Raw genomic sequence first — 18815 nt, forward strand, 5'->3', positions numbered from 1 at the left:
GTGATTTTTGTTCCTGCCAGAAATCACTTTTATTCCCAGCTTGAATAAAATATGAAAAATACTAAATAATGTGATATTTCTGAGATTGTTGGTTTTGCCCTTTGTTTCCTCCTAGTAAATTTGCCTTGTCTCTTCGTAAGCTTTGTAGTTGTTGGGTTTTTGGGGGGAGGGGCTTGGTATTGGTAGTTACTCTGTATTTGGGGAAGTTAGCCTTCTATAATCTGCTTTCAAGACACAGTTTCGATTTCCTTCCCCTCCCCTCCACCAAAGTTGATCACAGTTGTTTATCTTAATGAAACTCAAATAATGTAAATTCATACTTTTGGCTTAGTTTTACAGTTTAAATTACCAGTGTTCTCAGACTTGTCCTTTGAAGTGGATGATGCACGTATTGTCAAAATTGACACAATTTTTTACAAAAAGAAAACGGTAGCTCAGAGAACAAACTTGCCCATTCTCTTAGAACTTCTAAACATGAGAACTCAGATTTGAACCATCAAGTGCCTTTTCGGTTCCTTATTTAATAGAATCACTCAAGCAAGAATCAAAGACTTTTCATCAGACGAGTTAGCTTTGAGTTCATAATCTCTTATTTTCAAAGAGATATTTCATGGTCAGAGTATATTCTCTGTCCTTATTTGTAAAATAAGTTTATAATATTTTAGCCCCTCAACATTAAATGAGTTGATGTACGTGAAGCATTTGTTCATCAGCGTCTCTAGCTAAATGTAAGGAGTTGTAATTGTTGTTATAATAAGACATTGCTAAGAGGAAAGAATTGGGGAGAAAGAGTCAGTGACTGTTTTAGAAATGGTAACTCAGGAGGTAAATCTTTGGGGATATTCTAAAGGTTAGCTCTATATTTTGGGAGAGAGGGATAAAAGTAGCTTTCAGGGGTTGAGTTGTTGGGTTGCCTTCTAGCATCCCGATGATAGCAATATGTTATGTCTACTCCCTGGCGTTCAGTGTAAATGTATAAAATTTTCACTCAATCCTTTACTCAGTAGCCTATAAATATGCACAGCTTGTCTAGGGCAAACTCGTACACTCTATCAAGATATTGTCCCGAAGGAAAATCCCATCAGAGGCTGCCACTAAAATTCCTGCCGCTTCCTTAGATATTGCTAATCTACCCTTGCCTTCTTTTTCTGCTGCTACTCAGAGATTTTCAGTATCCTCTCTTGATGATTCTCCCACAAAATCTCAGGAGAATTCAAGGACACTGTGAAAAACTACATTTCCTTATTCTAGAAACTGACCGACTGCATGTGCAGACCAGACAGTTCTATTGAAATCCCTCATTCTCCTTGTCCTCTATATCTAGAAAAAATTTGCTTTTCCAAAGTGTTATAGACTTTTTTTCTAACTATTTAAGATCTTTTATTCTGAACAGTTACCTCACTTATGTTCTAGGAGGAAAGCACTTAGATATCCATTCCTTTTTAACGGAAGCACTTGCACCTCTGTTGAAGTGTTCTGAGAGTCCATTTAATTAATGTTCTTAAAAGAGCTTTGTTCAGGAACTTCATCTTACATAGTTTATTCTAAATTGAGCAAACCTGGCTAAGGGAGACCACTGTTTAATTCATTAAAAGGGAGAAGTTCTTATTTGTGATGATTAAGAAGTATTTTTTACTTTTCAATTTTGGCTGCATCTAAAATTAATCAAAATTTTTGCATTAGGGCAGAAAGTCTTAAAAAAGGGATGTATTGTTAAAATTAGCTGACCTAAGAAGACCTTGTGCTGAACTACTTTACTTTCTGTGTTTATTTGCCTCACAGCATTTTTTTTTTTTGCCTCTGTCTATCCTTGCTATCCCAATTTTGTAAATCCTGACAATGTATAAGATTTGTAATTCCCTGGTGGCAACAAGAGCAAATGTGGTACTTGAAACGGGAACCCATATGAAGTGCTCTATTAGGTTGGTGATGTTGACTATCGTGCTTCCTATTTTCCCCTTTTTTAGAGGTAATAGTGAATTTTCACATGAATAATATCCATTTACTTTAATTAACTTTGCTCCCTGTCATGTAGTAAACAGTTGCAGGGACCTTACTTCATGGGAGGAAATTTTATTTTCAAACTTTCCCTAACTGGTTAATAAGCATAGACCAAACACAGGAAGTTTTGTATAAATTTTCATATTGTTGATATCTTTGCCTTTAACAGAAGACAGTGATGTGGACATCTGACAATTATGAAACTAATCTGATATATATTTGTGGACAATATAGGTATGCTAAACCGTAGAATGTTTTGAGCTTTGTGGATTGGGTAGGTAGGTGGGAGGAAAGACAGGAGAAGATAGGGGTAAAATGATTCCCTATTAATATATTTCATAATTTTATATATACAGACAACCAAAGCACCTTTTGTTTTTTGGGGCAGCAAACCTAAAAATTACTCCTTCCTTGTCCCCAAGAAAAAGTCATCTAAATACTTTAGTTAATGTCTTAGGTTAGGGGTAAAAACTTCTATTTGGAAGGAGCTAGACATTGCTAGAAAATACTGGAATACTACTGAAACAATGCAATCATTTTTTCCAGCACAGTATGCCAAATCTCTTTCCTTACAGGGCCAAAACTTGAACCTCATAAAATAATTCACAAATATGTAGCGCTATACTTTATTGTATAAAGTATCTTCCTTAAAAACAACCCTATGCAATAGATTGTGCTTGTATTATTATCCTTGTTTCATGGATACAGACACTGAGGCTCAGAGAATGTAATTGACATGCTCAATCTGATTCATTAAACATTAAGCATCACTAAGGAGCAGCCACTTTGGTACGCAGCAAGAATACAAATCTGTCCCTTCCCTCAAGGAGCTTATATTCTAAATAAACCCAGAGTTAGTAAGTTTCAGGGTTTGAATTTTGCCAAACTTCATCATGCTTGCCACTTTACTAAGTGTTTACCGTAAAACTAAGTTGTTGTGGAAGTACATATTGAATGGTTGTGATGTAAAGAGATAGTGATCTTGGTATGTTTGGGACACGACAGAACATATAAACATATATATATATATATATATATATATATATATATATATATAACATTCCTAGCACATATTTACATAGCATTTAAAAATATTTTTAAATCTGTTTATTCTTGGTATAGGAGCATGGTATAGTGGACAGTGTTTCAGATTAGCAGTCGGAAGACTCAGTTTCTATTTCCATTTTTACTTACTAGCTATGTGACTTCATCTGAGTTTCTTCACTATCCATTGTCTGTAATAGAACCCATCCTTCCTATAGGACTGATTGTTTTTGACTTCCTGAGGAGTATCTGGGAAGTATCTTTGAGGTACTAGAGACACGTCTTTTTATCTTTCCCACTTTTTTCTTCTTTGAATATTTCATGTGACCTTGTTTTCCATTGAAAAGAAAGGATTGCTTAAATGTATGTCTGTGAAAATATAGAGAAGTACAACATTGTATATAATAATGATGGATTTATATTATTTTATTTTAAACTTCAGTTCCCTTACTCTTTGATTAAACACAGTTCTACCCTCTGCAGTATTTCCTTTATCTCAGAAATCTATTCCTGAGTAGAAGAGGATTATACCTGAATTATGCAGAGTTCACTTTATAACTTTCTCTTTAAGTGCTTTGGGAAGACATTTTTCATAATTCAGCATGTGGTTTCTTATTTTTTTGTTACATTTACTTAAGCATTTTAAAACATCTTAGTATAATCTGTATCTTCTTTTGCTTTTCTTCAGTAACTTAGTAAAATAGAAGTATTAGAGAAGAGAAAATTATAGGATAACTTTATATATTTAAAAGGAATAAGCAACTTGTATATAATCATGCTGTTTCATGTATAATCTTTTCTTCTAGTCTACTATATTACAGAAACACTTGTTTTATTTCTTAAGTTCATAATAAAATGAAGGAAAACGTTTTTGAATGGGAGTGTTTGTTACAAGTTTATATGCATGTTTGCAAATAGGCTCACCCATTAATTTTGTCAAAATTTGAAGAAAGGTTAAGTATTGTTCAAAAGTACTGGTAAGATCAACTTTAGTTTTACCTAAATATTAAACAAAATAGGAAGTAAATTCTCAGAAATATTTGAAAAATATATTTGTTTGTTGGAACTAATTGCCACTTATGAAATGTTAATTTTTGCATTTTCGAAGTATATGCACATAATAGCACGTTTCAAGTGACATTGAGCATTCTCAAGGCGGGGCTGATAAACGATATTGGTACATGAAGCTTGATGTGGGCATGTGCTTTGCTAAGGGCTAGCTAGGGATGTAAACCAAGTATAACAGTCCATGTCCTCAAAGAGATAGGTTTCTAATGAGGAAATACAATATATAGAGGAGAACTAGTAAGGAAGAGCTACCCAATGGCCTGGTATAGCTACGAAGTCATATGAATGCCAACTTCTGAGCCAATAAAGTATGAGCACTCAGAGCTGGTATCCCAAAGGAAGAGTCATATGTTTTAGTGAAAGGTGGATAAGAACGATGGGAATGAGTGATGTGATATGGAAATATGCAGGCAATGGCATGAAAGCCCATCTCCAGACCTCACAAGACTAAAACTTACATCTGAGCCTGCCATTCCAGGGACGGCGTCCAAGGTTCTGGTGAGAGGTCATTGAGCATGATGATAACTCCATGACTTATAAGATTCTGTTTTGATTCCTTTCAATGAAACTATGGAAACCAAATGACTCAACCTAGAGATGAATTCTTTTTATTCTTTTCATACATGATTGTGTTTTTATGGATATATTTCTATAGAACTGAAAGAACAGATTTCTTTCATTTCATATGTTGCACATTTATAATAAACATATCAGAACTAATTCCTAACTAATCCTTAGACAATATCATCCTTTATTTACACCATCATATTGAAAGACCATAACTGATAATTTTCCAGTTCCTTTGGTTGATGTAGTTTTTAGTACAGCCTGATACAAGGCATATAGAAAGCACCTGACACTAAAAAAATTAAAAAGGCTTATACATAACATGGTTTCAGCCCTCCTTTTGCTTTTTTATGCCCAATATATATTGGGCCAAATTATTTATCTTTGGATTTCTTTCTCCTTTAAGTGACAACACATTAGGTGGGTTGTGTCTGTTTCAGGCCCAAATATGAAAGTGGTGAGTTTCATGGATACTTGTTCACTCATCCGTTGGTTCAAGACATCTGTGGACTTTCTTCTAGGTGTATTTATTCTGGAAATTTCTAGCATTTCTTTTAATTGTGTTAGGCACAGGATAGAAACTCACAAAACAAATAACTTAACTAAAAACATTTCCATTGCACAGCTGAACTGTATGTAAAGGAGCCAAACATATTTTCATACCTTTGCCTGCAAATCCCAACCATGGAACCAGCTAATTTTAAGTCTCACTGAAGTTTTACAAGTTTTCAATGAATTTCATCTGCTCTTTTTAAAAGAAACTTCATTTTTTTAAAGTAGAACTAGAAATTAAAAAGAATTAGTATTTAGAATTGTAGTTAGTGCTGCTACTGTAACTGCCACTAGTACTGCCATTTTATTTGTATAGTTACTCAACCACTTAAGACTACAGCTATTATTAGGAATCATAATAATAAAACCTTACCTTTAAATACTTAAATAGATCCATGATCCTGTCAATTTAAGAGTTCCCACCAACAATACAAATATGTCCTATCCATGCCTATCCATCCTCTGAGACTCATCATATATTTGTTCTCCCCAAAGTTCACCACAGTACATTTTGCCCAAAGTACAAAGTTGTCCCTTTCTCCTGACATTGGGAGGGTAACAAGGGAGCATGAGGGATGTTTATCAGTCATTGCTATATTTATATGCCCCTCTATAATTCAGAGATCACTTTCCTGGCAATTGATCTAGAGGGCTATTATCATTGATAAACACCTAAAAAACATAAGCCAAAAATTTTAAAAATCTATTGTCCAACATATTTCTTGGTCCCTATAATTTCTGGAAAGCAGTACAGATTAAGACTTTACCTTGACTTCTCTCTTTCATCATCCAAAATTTCTGTCCTGTTGGGATAAAAAGTGGATCCTCAAGGAGGTTACATTCTAATGGAGTACTTGAAGAGGAGGTGGAAGGTATCTGGAAGAGTATGGTAAAGTTATTGCAAGGAGTCCCCACCCTGGCACAATAAGGCAAATGTTTATGGGCTATAAAAATGTGCATACCCTTTGAGCCATCAATATCGCTTCTAGAGCTGTATCCCTAGAAATATCATAAAAATGGGAAAAGTACCCACATGTACAAAAACAGTTATAGCAGTTCTTTTTGTGGCAGCCAAGAATTGGAAATCGAGGGAATGCCCTTCTATTGGGAAATGGCTGAACAAGTTGTGGTAGATGAATGCAATGCAAGCCATTGTGCTGTAAGAAATGATGAACAGGTGGATTTCAGAGAGACCTGGGAAGACTTACATGAACTGATGCTGAGTGAAGTGAGCCGAGTCAGGAGAACATTGTACACAGTAACAGCCACAGTATGCAAGGACTGTTTTTGATAGACTTAGCCCTTACAGCAATTCAAGGACCTAAAAAATTTCCAAAGGACTCATGATGCCAAATGCCATTGACGTCCAGAGAAAGAACTATAGAATTGGAACACAGAATGAAGCAGACTATTTTCTCTTGTGTTATGTTTGGTTTTGTTTTATTTTACTCATGCTTTCTCCCACTCATTTTAATTAATCTATGCAACATGACCGTAGCACCAATGCAATATTCACAGTGCCTGTGGCCGCCATGAATATCCCACTGCAATTCTGAATCACAAAATACAACAGACTCTCTACATGGAAGACAGAACTGAAACATTTATTCAGACAAAAGAAAGCCAAATCCCAACATCAGAAAGCCAAATCCATCATAGTAACAAAGAAATCCATACACAATGACAATGCAGAGGGCAACGCTATCCCCAAGCCTTCTGCATGCCAGGCTTCCCACAAACCAACTCCCTGAAACAAATCACAAACAAGCTCTCTCACTTACACTAGCCAGCTGCCTCCTTTTCTCTCTCTCCCTCGGTTCTGACTGCTCTCTGACCAATTTCCTTTCAGTTCTGTTCCACCTCCACCTCTTCCTATTCCATGTGACTTAACTCATGTGACTCAGGCTTCCATGTGTCCCAGGCAGGTCACATGAGCCCAGTAAGGGATGGAAAAGCTCTTCCCACTTAAATTACCATTACAATAATTAATGTGAAAACATGCTTAATAGCATTGTTTTTTGTAGAGCCCTTATAGGATTGCATACCATCTTGGAGAGAAAGGGGGAGAAAATTTAAAACTTATGGGAGTGATTGTTGAAAATTGAAGACAAGTAAATCTGTATTTGGAGAAAAAAACAAATGTTTGCATATCAGAACTCAGGGAGCCAGAAATTTAGTCCAATTTTCCAGGCAGGCTGAGGGAGTTGAAAAGTTGAGAATAAAAGGATCATGGGGTTCAAAACACCTAGAGCAAAAAAAAATTATTTTTGTAATAGTTATATTTGCAGAAAACCCTTTAGTAACCAAAGAATTTAAATGTTTCTCAAATAGATATATGCTTTTTAAAATGCTTTTTTATAGAATTCATAAAAATATGCTGAATTAGAAGGAGAAGCTTTTGGAAATAAGGAAACTGGAAAGATAAAGCACAGAACATTTTGGAAACAATAAGGAGGATGTTTAGGTTCAATGTAAAAAGGGTTAGGATAAAAATTGTAATAAAATCCTGGGCCTAAAATGTTTGGCAGTGATCATTTATTTAGCTATTTCTTCACTAAGAATAATATCTTTAGGATGTAGCAAGATTTTTGACTGTTGAGTATTTCTTTCAGAAGATAAATTATGCTGTAAAATTTCAGGTTTCATATTAGCTTTCCTATTTGCTAAATTTTTTTATATCCCCTGAAATTACTGAGTTGATTTCATTTAACTGTACACTTATACAGCCACACAACCTGTCTTATCTAGTCTTAATCTAAGTTCATATCTTGCCTTACCAGAATATGTCTGCTTGCTAGATAGACTTGAAAATCTTTTGCCTTTTGATACCCTGATAATTTGATCTTTATGTTTCCCTAAAACACCAGTGTGAATTTGAATTGGCCATGTTGAATTCTTCAGCACTATTGTATTTTCATTGACACATGCATGAAACAGGTCAAGGATTTAGTAAAGAATGATAATGATATTTAATTCAGTTAATTCCCATTATATGAATAAATTCTTTCTGAAGAAACATGATTTTGCTCAGCCCATATCAAGTTGCTTATCTTTTCATTGAGGGGGAGAAGAGAGAGAGAGGAAAAGAATTTGGAACTCAGTTAAAGAAATATTAAAATGTTTTCACATGAAATCAGAAAAAATTTAAATATTTGAAAAAAAAGAAATAAAAAACACTGTGGGAATGTTTAGTGGTCATGGTGGGGCTGTGCCCATATAATAAAAATAATACTGCAAAAAAAAGAAACTTTTTAAAAATAATGTTTGTCTCCCCACTTCAAGTCAGTGCAGCTATTGTTTTTTGAAACACTAATCATATACCTTGCCTCTTTAGGTCCTAGGCCCTGCCGATGTTGTATTCAGTTACTGTATACATGTAGCCACAGTCGTGAAATTCAGAATATATGACTTTACCCTTCAAACTCTTAACTGTTATATTTAGAGTTACAATTTTAAAGGACAGAGTATCTAATCCAATCCTCACTTTTTATAGTGGATAAAATTCAGGCCAAGTGACCTGAAGTTATTTGTCCCAAAATTGTTCTTCCATTTTCCATACTTTTATGTTGCCTCACTTCCCTTTAGACCCCAAGGGTCCAGAGTTCTATTTTTCCTCCTTCTATCTGCTGAGAGGCAATTAGACACTTTGGTCTGGTGAACAGAGAGCCATCCTTGGAAGCAGGAAGACCTGAGTTTAAGTCTTAGCACTGACACATGCTAGCTGTGTGTTACCATGGGGAAGTCACTGAACTTTTCAGTCAAATAAGGTACTTTCTAGGATCCTAAGTTGCCAAGAATATCCCAGTGTGAATATCAGAGGAAGTTCTCACATTCAGGAAATCCCTTTCCCAATGAAATCTTAGATGTCATCCTTATCCTTGTAGACTGACCTCTTTTCCATCCAATTCTGTGTTAGAATGGAGTCTGTTTAAGTTATTTTTCTCCAAGACATAGATAATGTATTCTCTTTCCCATGATTTTTGTATTTTAGTAGTAGACAGTATTAGTAATATTATTTTCATTTTATTTTATTTTTTTAAGCAAGTGACTCTAGGAGCATTAGGGCAATAATGGTTGACTATCTCAGGGTGTATCAAGTTTTTCCCTGTCCAACCTGCCTTCTTGTTTACATTTTTCTTATGCCTATGGTTTCCAGAGATGATAGAGATTGCTATGTATAATCTGTATCAGCACAACAGCTTCAAGAATCTAAAAATTGTAATGATAATCCACCATTTGTTTTGATACAAAAAATGTAACTTTATGCTCGTCCACATCCTGTTATGAGATCATAATTACTGTGTAGATGGGAGAAACACTCAGTGAACAGAACAGTGTTATTGTGGACCATCTTTTTCATGTGTAACTTCCAATGTCCCCTAAGCCCTATGTAACACTATGTATTTCTCTCCCTGTCCCAGAGACCCCAGATGCTTCTCACTTGACTCTCCCCTGTGTTATCCAAGATTGCTTACTACCTCAGCAGTATAACAGAATCTTTCTTTTTCTTGCATTAGGGGTTCGTCTTGATAGAGTACGTGGAGGTCGCCAGAAGTACAAACGCAGAATAGATGCAGAGAATAGCCCGTACCTGAACCCTCAGCTGGTTCAGCCAGCCAAAAAGCCATGTAAGTACATTAGATATTTTGGAATTTGCAGCAGACAAATGCTTTTCTTTTGACTTAGTGTATCAGCCCATGCCATTGTCTTTAGTAGTTCATTTTGTATAAAGACTATGGCACTTGTTACCAGTGGGTTAGCTAAAAAGATATTAGGGTTATATAGCAAAATATAATCTAGCAAACTGCAATTTTTGTATCAAAAGCTTTGTGAGTTTCACACCCTTTTCAGTCTTGTTTTTAAAGTATGTTAATATGCAGTTTATGCAGTGCAAATTTTACATTTCCAGGTTGTCTTTATTTTCTGTGGTACATAGAATGAATCATACTGTGATCATTAGCTCATTGGAGTTGCTGGTTTCAGATTTCACAAGAAAGTGATTTTTGTAGTTTTAACTAACTAAATGAGTTTTACTGCTCAATGTCCCAATGAAAATACATTAGGAGCCTCATTAATTTGAAGATATAGAAGGTTAACACAGTAGCTACCAACAGATTAAAACAAAAATTTGCTGCCACACTAATAGCAAGCATAGGTTGGCAGTTCCACTTAAAGTGCCTATATGGGCAGTATGAAGTATTTTTTTAAAAGCCCATGATTTTGTAATTCCAGTTTGCAATTTACAATGTTATTGGTACATTACTAAAAGACAAACTCTGTTCTTTTATTATTATCGTTATCATTAATGAAAGATAACTTCAGTATAGATTGAATGCAATAACCTTTTCAGTTTTCTGAAAAATACATCAATTGAAATAGCTCAACACATCTCAAGTTTGCTTTGAAAGTTGAGAATAGAATTCTCCTGTTCTGTTGTCTCAGTCACAAAATCCACAAGTAATACGGTTTTAAGGAGTTTGTCTCAACAGTTCAGCCATCATATTGGAGTCTTAACAAACCCCTAGCTCTTCTCCCTTCCTTCCCCACTCACCAATGTTTCCTTCAAACTCATTATCCTCCAGGAGGGGTCACTGCTGTGCACATTACTGGGGAGAATCTGGAGGGCTTTGGAGCAAATGCAACAGACCTCAGTTTATAAGCAGAAAGGCATTTTAGCCACGTCAGAAGAAAAACAACCAGTTTTACATGAAATTGTAGCTGAAGTGAACATATGGCATAGTTTCCTTATGCCTTTCCAAAAAACATTATGTTGATTATACCTTCAATTGTCCAATCTGGCATCTTTTCTGCAGCTTCTATGAGCTGTTAGTATTCTGTAAATATAGTTTGGGTATGCATTAAGCAGATTTTATGCATTATAATAAAAACTTTCGATAATACAATAAAATTTAATAAACGCTAATGCTTAGTTTAATTACAGCTCTGGTTTCCTGGAGCTGGTATTGCACAGGTTTTCTATTTCTCATTTATTTTATGTTCACATGTACTTAAAAACCATTGATAGTTTCCCTTCTGAAAGAAAAATTAACAGTGCTCATATTAAAGTCAGAATCATAAGGGAATTTCCCAGGATCCTTGTGCAGTGCTGAGAATCCTGGGAAGTAATGGGATGCAATACCTTTAAGAAGCTTATAGCAATTTCAGCAAGCCTCATTTGTCTGAAATAAACTACCCTTCTAATAAATCATTACTCATTATCTAAAGGCCTGTATGTTAATTTTCCTTAGTTCATCCAATTAGTGTGATTTTGTAACAAACATTTATAAAACTTAATTTTCAGATTGTGTCAGATAAGTGTCAAGAGACAGGGAATCTGTTTTGTTGAGAAAGTAGCCTGGGAGATTTTCTGGACCCTGACTGATCGTTTGTGCGGTACAAAGGCACAGGAATGAAAATTGGGTTCTATTGATTCTAATTAGGAAACATTAAATAAGATTTACCTAGAAACAGTGCTCATGGCTATTCAATTTTCTGAATGATGGTCCTTTTTAAACACAAACTAAATTTCTCTATCCCTTCATTCTAAGTGTCCTTTGATACAAGTAGTGTTTTTCCCTACGATGAAATGACTAGAATTTCATCCACTTTACTTTTTACCTTTTCTTGGTTATTTCCCTTAATATACAGAGTGTAATAACCTGCCCAAAGATTTCATTCTATATTGTCAGAAAAATTAAACCTGAAATTTTCCAAATATAATTAAAAATACATAATATGTCCCCACATCATCTGAAAACAACCAGTTTTCTAATGGAATAATATCTTCCTCATATTATAGGGTTGGGGGGAATAAAAAAAAAAACAAAGAAAAAAATGGACTGGACAACACAGGGTTCTTCAAAACCTAAACTTGAGCCTTAGTTTCTTGTGTTTTCTTCTATAAATGAGCTCCTGGTGACATCCATATTTATGATGATTTGAACTTCATGACTAAGAAAAGATGATAACGAATTTGGAAAAATCTACCTTTTATTCCTGTGACAGAGGGAGGATATTATAACTAAAGAAAATATCTAGGATATATACATTTTCCTTTATTTTAGGAAAAGTGTAAGTTTTCTGTAAACTGAAAAGAAATAAACAATGTTTATAAATGTTAATTGTGTTTAGGCTTTCAGCTAAGGCAGTAATAATCAAATATCCAGGTTTTTTCTGACCCATTCATATCTCCTTTAAAATCAATGTAAACCACACATGGAAAAGATGCTGAGGTTCTCACAGGCAATGAAAATTGGGCCAGCCAGAAATTATTCAGTTAGCAAGGCTTTACAACCCCTTCCATAAACTCTCACATGCCCCAAAGCAATAAAACACATTTGATGTGATGCTTTCCATTTGGCTCTGGTGTATTTTATGTAGGATTTTTTTAAACATATATCACAACTTTCAGATGCACAAATGTGAAAGAGAGAGACAAAAGAAGAGCTTAACAATTAATGAAAAGGATACTAGAACTAAAGAGACAAGTGCACATTTAAGGAGAGAAATATTTTAAAATGCTTTCTCATTCTGGTATTGGCTCTATTTGGAAAATGTGTGTGTGTGTGTGTGTGTGTATGTGTCAGGGAGGGAGGGAGAGAGAGAGAGAGAGAGAGAGAGAGAGTGTGTTTTCATGGGGATTTATTATATGGGGCAAATCAGCCTCTGTTTAATACATCTCACTGAGATGAGGTTATATATAATCAGTCATTTAGGCAGACAGAAGGACTATGACCTTTGCCCTTTTTAAAGGAATTAAGACAATTAATGACTTTGGTATCTATGCTTTTCATGAGCAGTCACCTCTAACCCACATTATATCATAGCTTTTATTCGTTTGCTTTTGAGCATTCCTTTAAAAATATTATAAATCTTAGCCCCCATGGTATAACAGTCTCGATATTGAAAACACATATATGGCAGCACTTCCTTTCTACCTATTTGGAAGAAATAATGTTTTTATAAGACACAGAGTCTCATTCTTCAGCAAGCAAACCAAGAATTGGTTTTATTCCATTTCATATTGATTGGCACAGTTTTTGATTGGGTCGTGTTAAGTTCTGCTTAGAAGAAGTATATTTTCAAAATGAATGTGAATACTTGTAAGCTAATGCCTTATTCACTGTTAGTTTAGGAAAACAGAATGTTTTATGGTTGAGAAAAAAGAGGATGATACTACTAGTGATGTTGTAGTGCTCTGGTCCGTTCCTGCAGATAACAAGATTGTCTCACATTTGCTGGTGGCTGAACCGGAGAAGATCTATGCCATGCCTGACCCTACTGTTCCAGACAGTGACATCAAAGCTCTCACTACCCTCTGTGACCTGGCTGACAGAGAATTGGTGGTCATCATTGGATGGGCTAAGCATATTCCAGGTACAATAACAGCAGCAAAAACACTGAATGAAAAAACGAAACCAGAACAAATCCTCACTTTTGACTTTTCCAACTCTTTTCAAAAACAAAAGAATCTTCTAGCCTTTAAAAAAAGATTGTGTGGTCTTCTGATTTATATATTTCTTTATGTTATTCAATAGGTATACATGTTCAAAATTTCCATTTGCAGACTTTTGATGATATGAGAAGAAAAAGGCCCCCGTGATTCTTTCAAAACCCATGCAATATCATGCAATTATTAATTTACAAAGTGACCTGTATTTGATAGCTTTTTAAAAAGATAAGTTATAAATGTTATGACATTTTTAAATGATTTTCTAATTAAGAACTTTTGCCATTTTGCTAAAATACCTTGATATATTTATGCCAACTTCATTTTATTGTGATTTAAAACCTTTTTTTCTGTTAAAAAGTTTGGTAGAATGCAACAAAAAAGGTAAATATCATTTAAAAATTTCCTTGACATAGGATTTATAGTCATTGAACCTAGCTGCTTTCTGATTCAAAAAAGGTTACTACTTTCTAGCAGTGGCTTGAATTTTACCCTCTTTCATTTTCTGGGCCATCTGTACTAAGCATATATTCTCTGTCTCTGTCTCTCTCCCCCTTCTCTCTTTCTCTCTCTTTCTTCCCCTTGTTTTCTCCCCCTCCTCCTGGACTCCCCGTGCACACACACATGCACACCGTTCTGATTTGCTGAAGAAATGTTTAGTTTCTACGGATATTACAATTTATGGACAAAATATTTAAAGACATCCTTAATTGGTAAAGAATTATATAAACATTTAATTTTTTCTTGGTGTTATTTGAGAATTAAAAATTGAAATTTCCCATATTTTCTAACATAAAGAGTATCCTGTCACCTCACTCAAAAAGCGTATAACTACAATTTCAGAGATAGTCAATGTTGGACCCAAATGATCTTTTTTTTCCCTTGAACTTTGTACCACAAATGGTTTATAAACAAGCTTTTGAATCATGAGCAATGTTTTTCTGGTACAGTTAACTTATTTCTGTCTCCTTAAACTAGTTTGTCTTTATGCTTTGAATGCTACAGTAATTTCTTTAATCAAATTGATGGAAGTCCCTTTCCCAGCCCACACTGAAACCAATTTATTGGTCATGATACGCCAGCTATGTTGCTAACAGTCGTAACGAACTGTCAGGCAATATCGCAGTGAAGCTAATTTGAAGTCATTAGGTGTGCAGCATTCAGGCAACAATTTGTTACAGTGGTTAGGAACACAGCTGACATTTCTGAATGGCTTTGTTCGGTGCAGTTCTAGATGAGCCCAAGCAAATTGTAGACTAATTTAAACATCACTCTGTATTATACCAGCTACTTTGTCTTACACTGTTTGCTAATAAAGCACCCCAAATTAAGTCAAAACTAGTTAAATAGGTGAGCTTGAGAGTGTGTTCTTCTTTGATCATACCACCTTCAGGATTATTAAATGTAGAGTCCACGTGAGATTTCAGGCACAAGATTGCTCAGGCATTTGTTTTAAAATTGCATATCTGTGGCTTTCATACAAGAAAGAAAGAGAAATTAGAAATTAGAAATTTGAATCTTTAAGTCATTGAAACCCCCATGACAAAAGAGAAACCTGTCAAATGCTGAACTATGGTTAATCACATAAGGCCTACATGTAAGATAATTTGGAAATGAGAGACAGTGAAGAATTTGGGGGCTTTTGGTTTTGTTGTTTTTTGTTTTTGCTTCTTTCTTTTTTTTTCCAACCAATAATCTTCATCGGCTATGCTGAGGTCAGAAGAAGGTAACATAACCATTTGGCTGTAGGCTCTATTGATATAATGCCAAAAAACCCCAAGAGTTCAATAGTTAGTAAACATTTATTAAGAGTCTGTTACGTACTCTACAGTGTTATCAATTTTGGGGATTCAGAAATATGTGAAAGATAGTTCCACTGAGTAAACATTGAAAAGTCAGTCAATTTAATGGAATAACCAAAATTAAATCCCTCATTTGTTGTTTTGTAGGCAGAGTTGGGGAAATCTTGTTCTTTCTATGTTAAGTGAAAAATAAGAATTAAAAAAAGTTTCTTTTTGTTTTCTGATGACCAAAAAATAAGCTTTTCAGAAAGCTTATACTCTACTGCAACAGTGGTATTAAACTTAATAGAAATGGACCACTTACTGGCTTAGAAAACCACAAATTAGCATTATTTGTGTTGTCTGGTATTAAAAAAATTTTTCTTCTTAAAAAATTTTCCAGTTACATTTTAATCTGGTTGAGGCTCTACTCCAACAGCTTGCGATTTTCATACTTCTGCTGTAAAGGGTTGGTGACAAAGAAGAATGGGGGTTGGAAATAGAGATTACATTAACTGTGAGTAAATGCTGCTGATTTTGAGCCAAAGACTGGTACTTGTAGAGAATTGTGAGGGTATTATTGATAGATTCGAGATTTATGATCTTCAACATCTCCAACGGTGTTTTTGCTATATTTCCAGGATGTCCTGAGTTATTGCTAAAGGGGTCATAAAATTTCAGGGTAACAAAACAAGAATTCCCTTTTAATTGAAAAATAAAGAAAGATATACTATTAGAACTCAGTGGGATTATAGACAAAAAGTAATTTAATTTTCTGGTTTTGAAAATTGAAAGCTCAAAGGGCCTAAGAGATTAAATGATTTTCCCAAAGTCACATGGTTGATGAATGTGAGAATAGGGCCTGTAACCTGGCTTTCTTGGCTCTTAATTCTAGAGCTTTTGTGTTATAGCGCAGTCATTGCTGAAACCCCATACCGTATATATAGTTTTCTTAGTTTCAGGAAGATGACTTTGAATTGAACAAGGGTCAGGTCTCATACTATAGTTCAAGTCACTGGTCAAGACCAGCAGCATATTAGGGGATGTTCAGGGAAATAATGTATTATAGAGATGTAAAAGTGAAAATGTGTTACATATTACACACATACAAATATTTATCCATATATCTTGATTAAAAAACAGAACTGTGATAATAATAGGGTAACACTCCCAATAACAGAAATAGATTCAGAATTTAAGTGTATTTGCACTTACTAGATTAGCTCAAAACTTAACTCTTAATTGTTTAATTTCCACTTAAGCTTTCTTAGTATAAAGTGCAAGATTGCTGCTGTAAGTTTTAGAAAATTGCAAACTCCATCTTTTTTTCTTCTTCTCCTCCTATCTTGGTTTCATAATTGGTGGCTCAATTGAAAATTAAGCTCATCTCCAAAGGTAAATTCTAGCACCTTTCTCAACTCTGAGACATACCCTCCACAGTTTGATTTTGCCAAATAAAAGTAAAGAAATGAATAAAAGACTATAGTGGAAGGAATGACTTTTATCACTCCATAGAATTAGTTGACTTGCGTTAATAAATCAAATAAATGGAAAGTGTGTTGTTATGAAACATGACCATGCCTTATCTCAAGAAGAAAAAGATCAAAATGGCATTAGGAAATGCTTGACTTTAGTTAGAGGAGTGTAAGGGCACAAGAACAGATGATGGTGCCTTAATAGCCCTTCTTAAGAATGACAGGGCCCCGCCATTAGCATCCTTTTATATCCTTGGAAAATTGCTCATGCCTCGCTTTTCTGGTTCCTATCTGCCTGACTCTTTTTTTTATTTCTCTTTCAATTTCATCCGCGCTCGGATAAGCGCATGCTAACACAATATGATTGAGCTGTAAAATGGAACGCTGTCGCCTCTAATCTCTTTTATGTAGATATGGAGGTACTTGCACACTGCACTTCATTCTCTTTCCATTGTTGGCCTTTTGAGAATGGGCTGCCTAGTAATGGAGGCTCAGTCAAATATTAGAGCTAGGTTTCACAGGGTGTGATAAGAAGATTATCGGCCCAGCAGTCAGATCTATTATTGTTCTTTGTGCCAGATTAAAATATTCTTATGTACTGTAACTTCGTTAGCAGAATGCTGAAGGTGCTTAGTCAGATGCTGATGCTGCTTCATGGGATGTTTGGAAAGACATCACCCATATTAGCTGACCTATATAAGTGGCTTATATATATTTATGGATCCTGCTCTATACCTTTCTTGAAAATAATATTAGGTATCAGAGAAACAAACAATTCACGTGGGAAATTTTTTCCTTTCCATTCTTTCAAGAGTTGCAGGGTCATGTGTCTTTTTTTTTTGACTGACAAATTAAACAATCTATTGTCCAGTAAAGGGTAGAAGTCTGATTAGTACTTGTGAATACTTGCTCACCATTCTTATAATATAACTATATCTCTGATTTAGATTTAGAGGGAGGGAGAAGATTATTTTACAATATCTGCTTCTCTGTAGTAGAGTCCAGAAATATCCAGGGTTATTTCAAAATATATCATTGCACTAAATATTCTTGTAGAAAAATCAACTTTGTCCACTTTGCATGAAAATAAATGTGGCAGAAACAGTAAATTATCGGATTCTTTCCAAAAGTAGTTGGTTAGCTTCCCATCGTAAATACTCAGACTTGAACAGAAATTCCAAAGCTGTTGAAAAACTATGGGTAAAAATTTGTGCTACACCAGGGTATAAGTTCTGATGGAGCAAATCCAGGAATGTTTTGAATATTTTAGTGCTAATGTTAATGTTTTATGAAACATTATTGCTTCAGCACACTCTCTGTAGAGCACAATATTTAAGGTTTCCTTTCTAAAGCAGCTCTCCTGGGTACAGTTGAACATTCTAAAACTGAACAAGAACATGATTTGCTGCAGAGTTGTCATTTTTTAAAATGCCCTTTCCTCATCATGAACTTCTGGTAGCACCACTCTGTGTGATAATGACATGTAGAAAAAACAGAAAGAATGTGGTGGAAATAATCACTTGGAATGTTTTCAGCAGTATACATCGAATCAAAGGGTATTTGCCCATGTATGTGTGTGATAGGAATAGTGTTATGTTAGTTTGTATACTAAACAGTGAATGTGGTGCAATATAGATTCACTGAGTAGGTATTCAGAAAATGCTTGATTAAACACATGTACTTGGCAAAGAAGCCGTTGTTTATATTTTTATATGTTTTATATTTTTATATATTTATACATTTTATATATTCATATTTTTCTTTTCTATGTCCTATGTGAAATTTTATATAACAATTGATTTATGCATAGTTGGAAATTAAAGTAACACTAGGTTCTCCATCTTCTCATAAAGGTTTTCCTTCTCTGTGTGGAACTTG

The 18815-nt window shown here is 34.7% G+C and overlaps 1 protein-coding gene across 6 annotated transcripts in view; it reads left to right on the forward strand.

The window, feature by feature from the left end:
• ESRRG (estrogen related receptor gamma) overlaps nucleotides 1-18815 on the forward strand; it is a 686396-nt gene that overhangs the window by 617554 nt on the left and 50027 nt on the right. For 4 of the 6 annotated variants that reach the window (XM_072647828.1, XM_072647830.1, XM_072647829.1 and 1 more), the window contains 2 exons: nucleotides 9750-9860; nucleotides 13426-13608. In XM_072647828.1, coding sequence (XP_072503929.1) covers nucleotides 9750-9860; nucleotides 13426-13608 — 294 coding nt within the window. The remainder of the gene's footprint in view (nucleotides 1-9749; nucleotides 9861-13425; nucleotides 13609-18815) is intronic. The other 2 variants (XM_072647831.1, XM_072647827.1) reach the window with 1 other exon arrangement.

This window comes from Notamacropus eugenii, chromosome 2 (genome assembly GCF_028372415.1).
Source record: "Notamacropus eugenii isolate mMacEug1 chromosome 2, mMacEug1.pri_v2, whole genome shotgun sequence".
Classification (NCBI taxonomy): Eukaryota; Metazoa; Chordata; class Mammalia; order Diprotodontia; family Macropodidae; genus Notamacropus; species Notamacropus eugenii.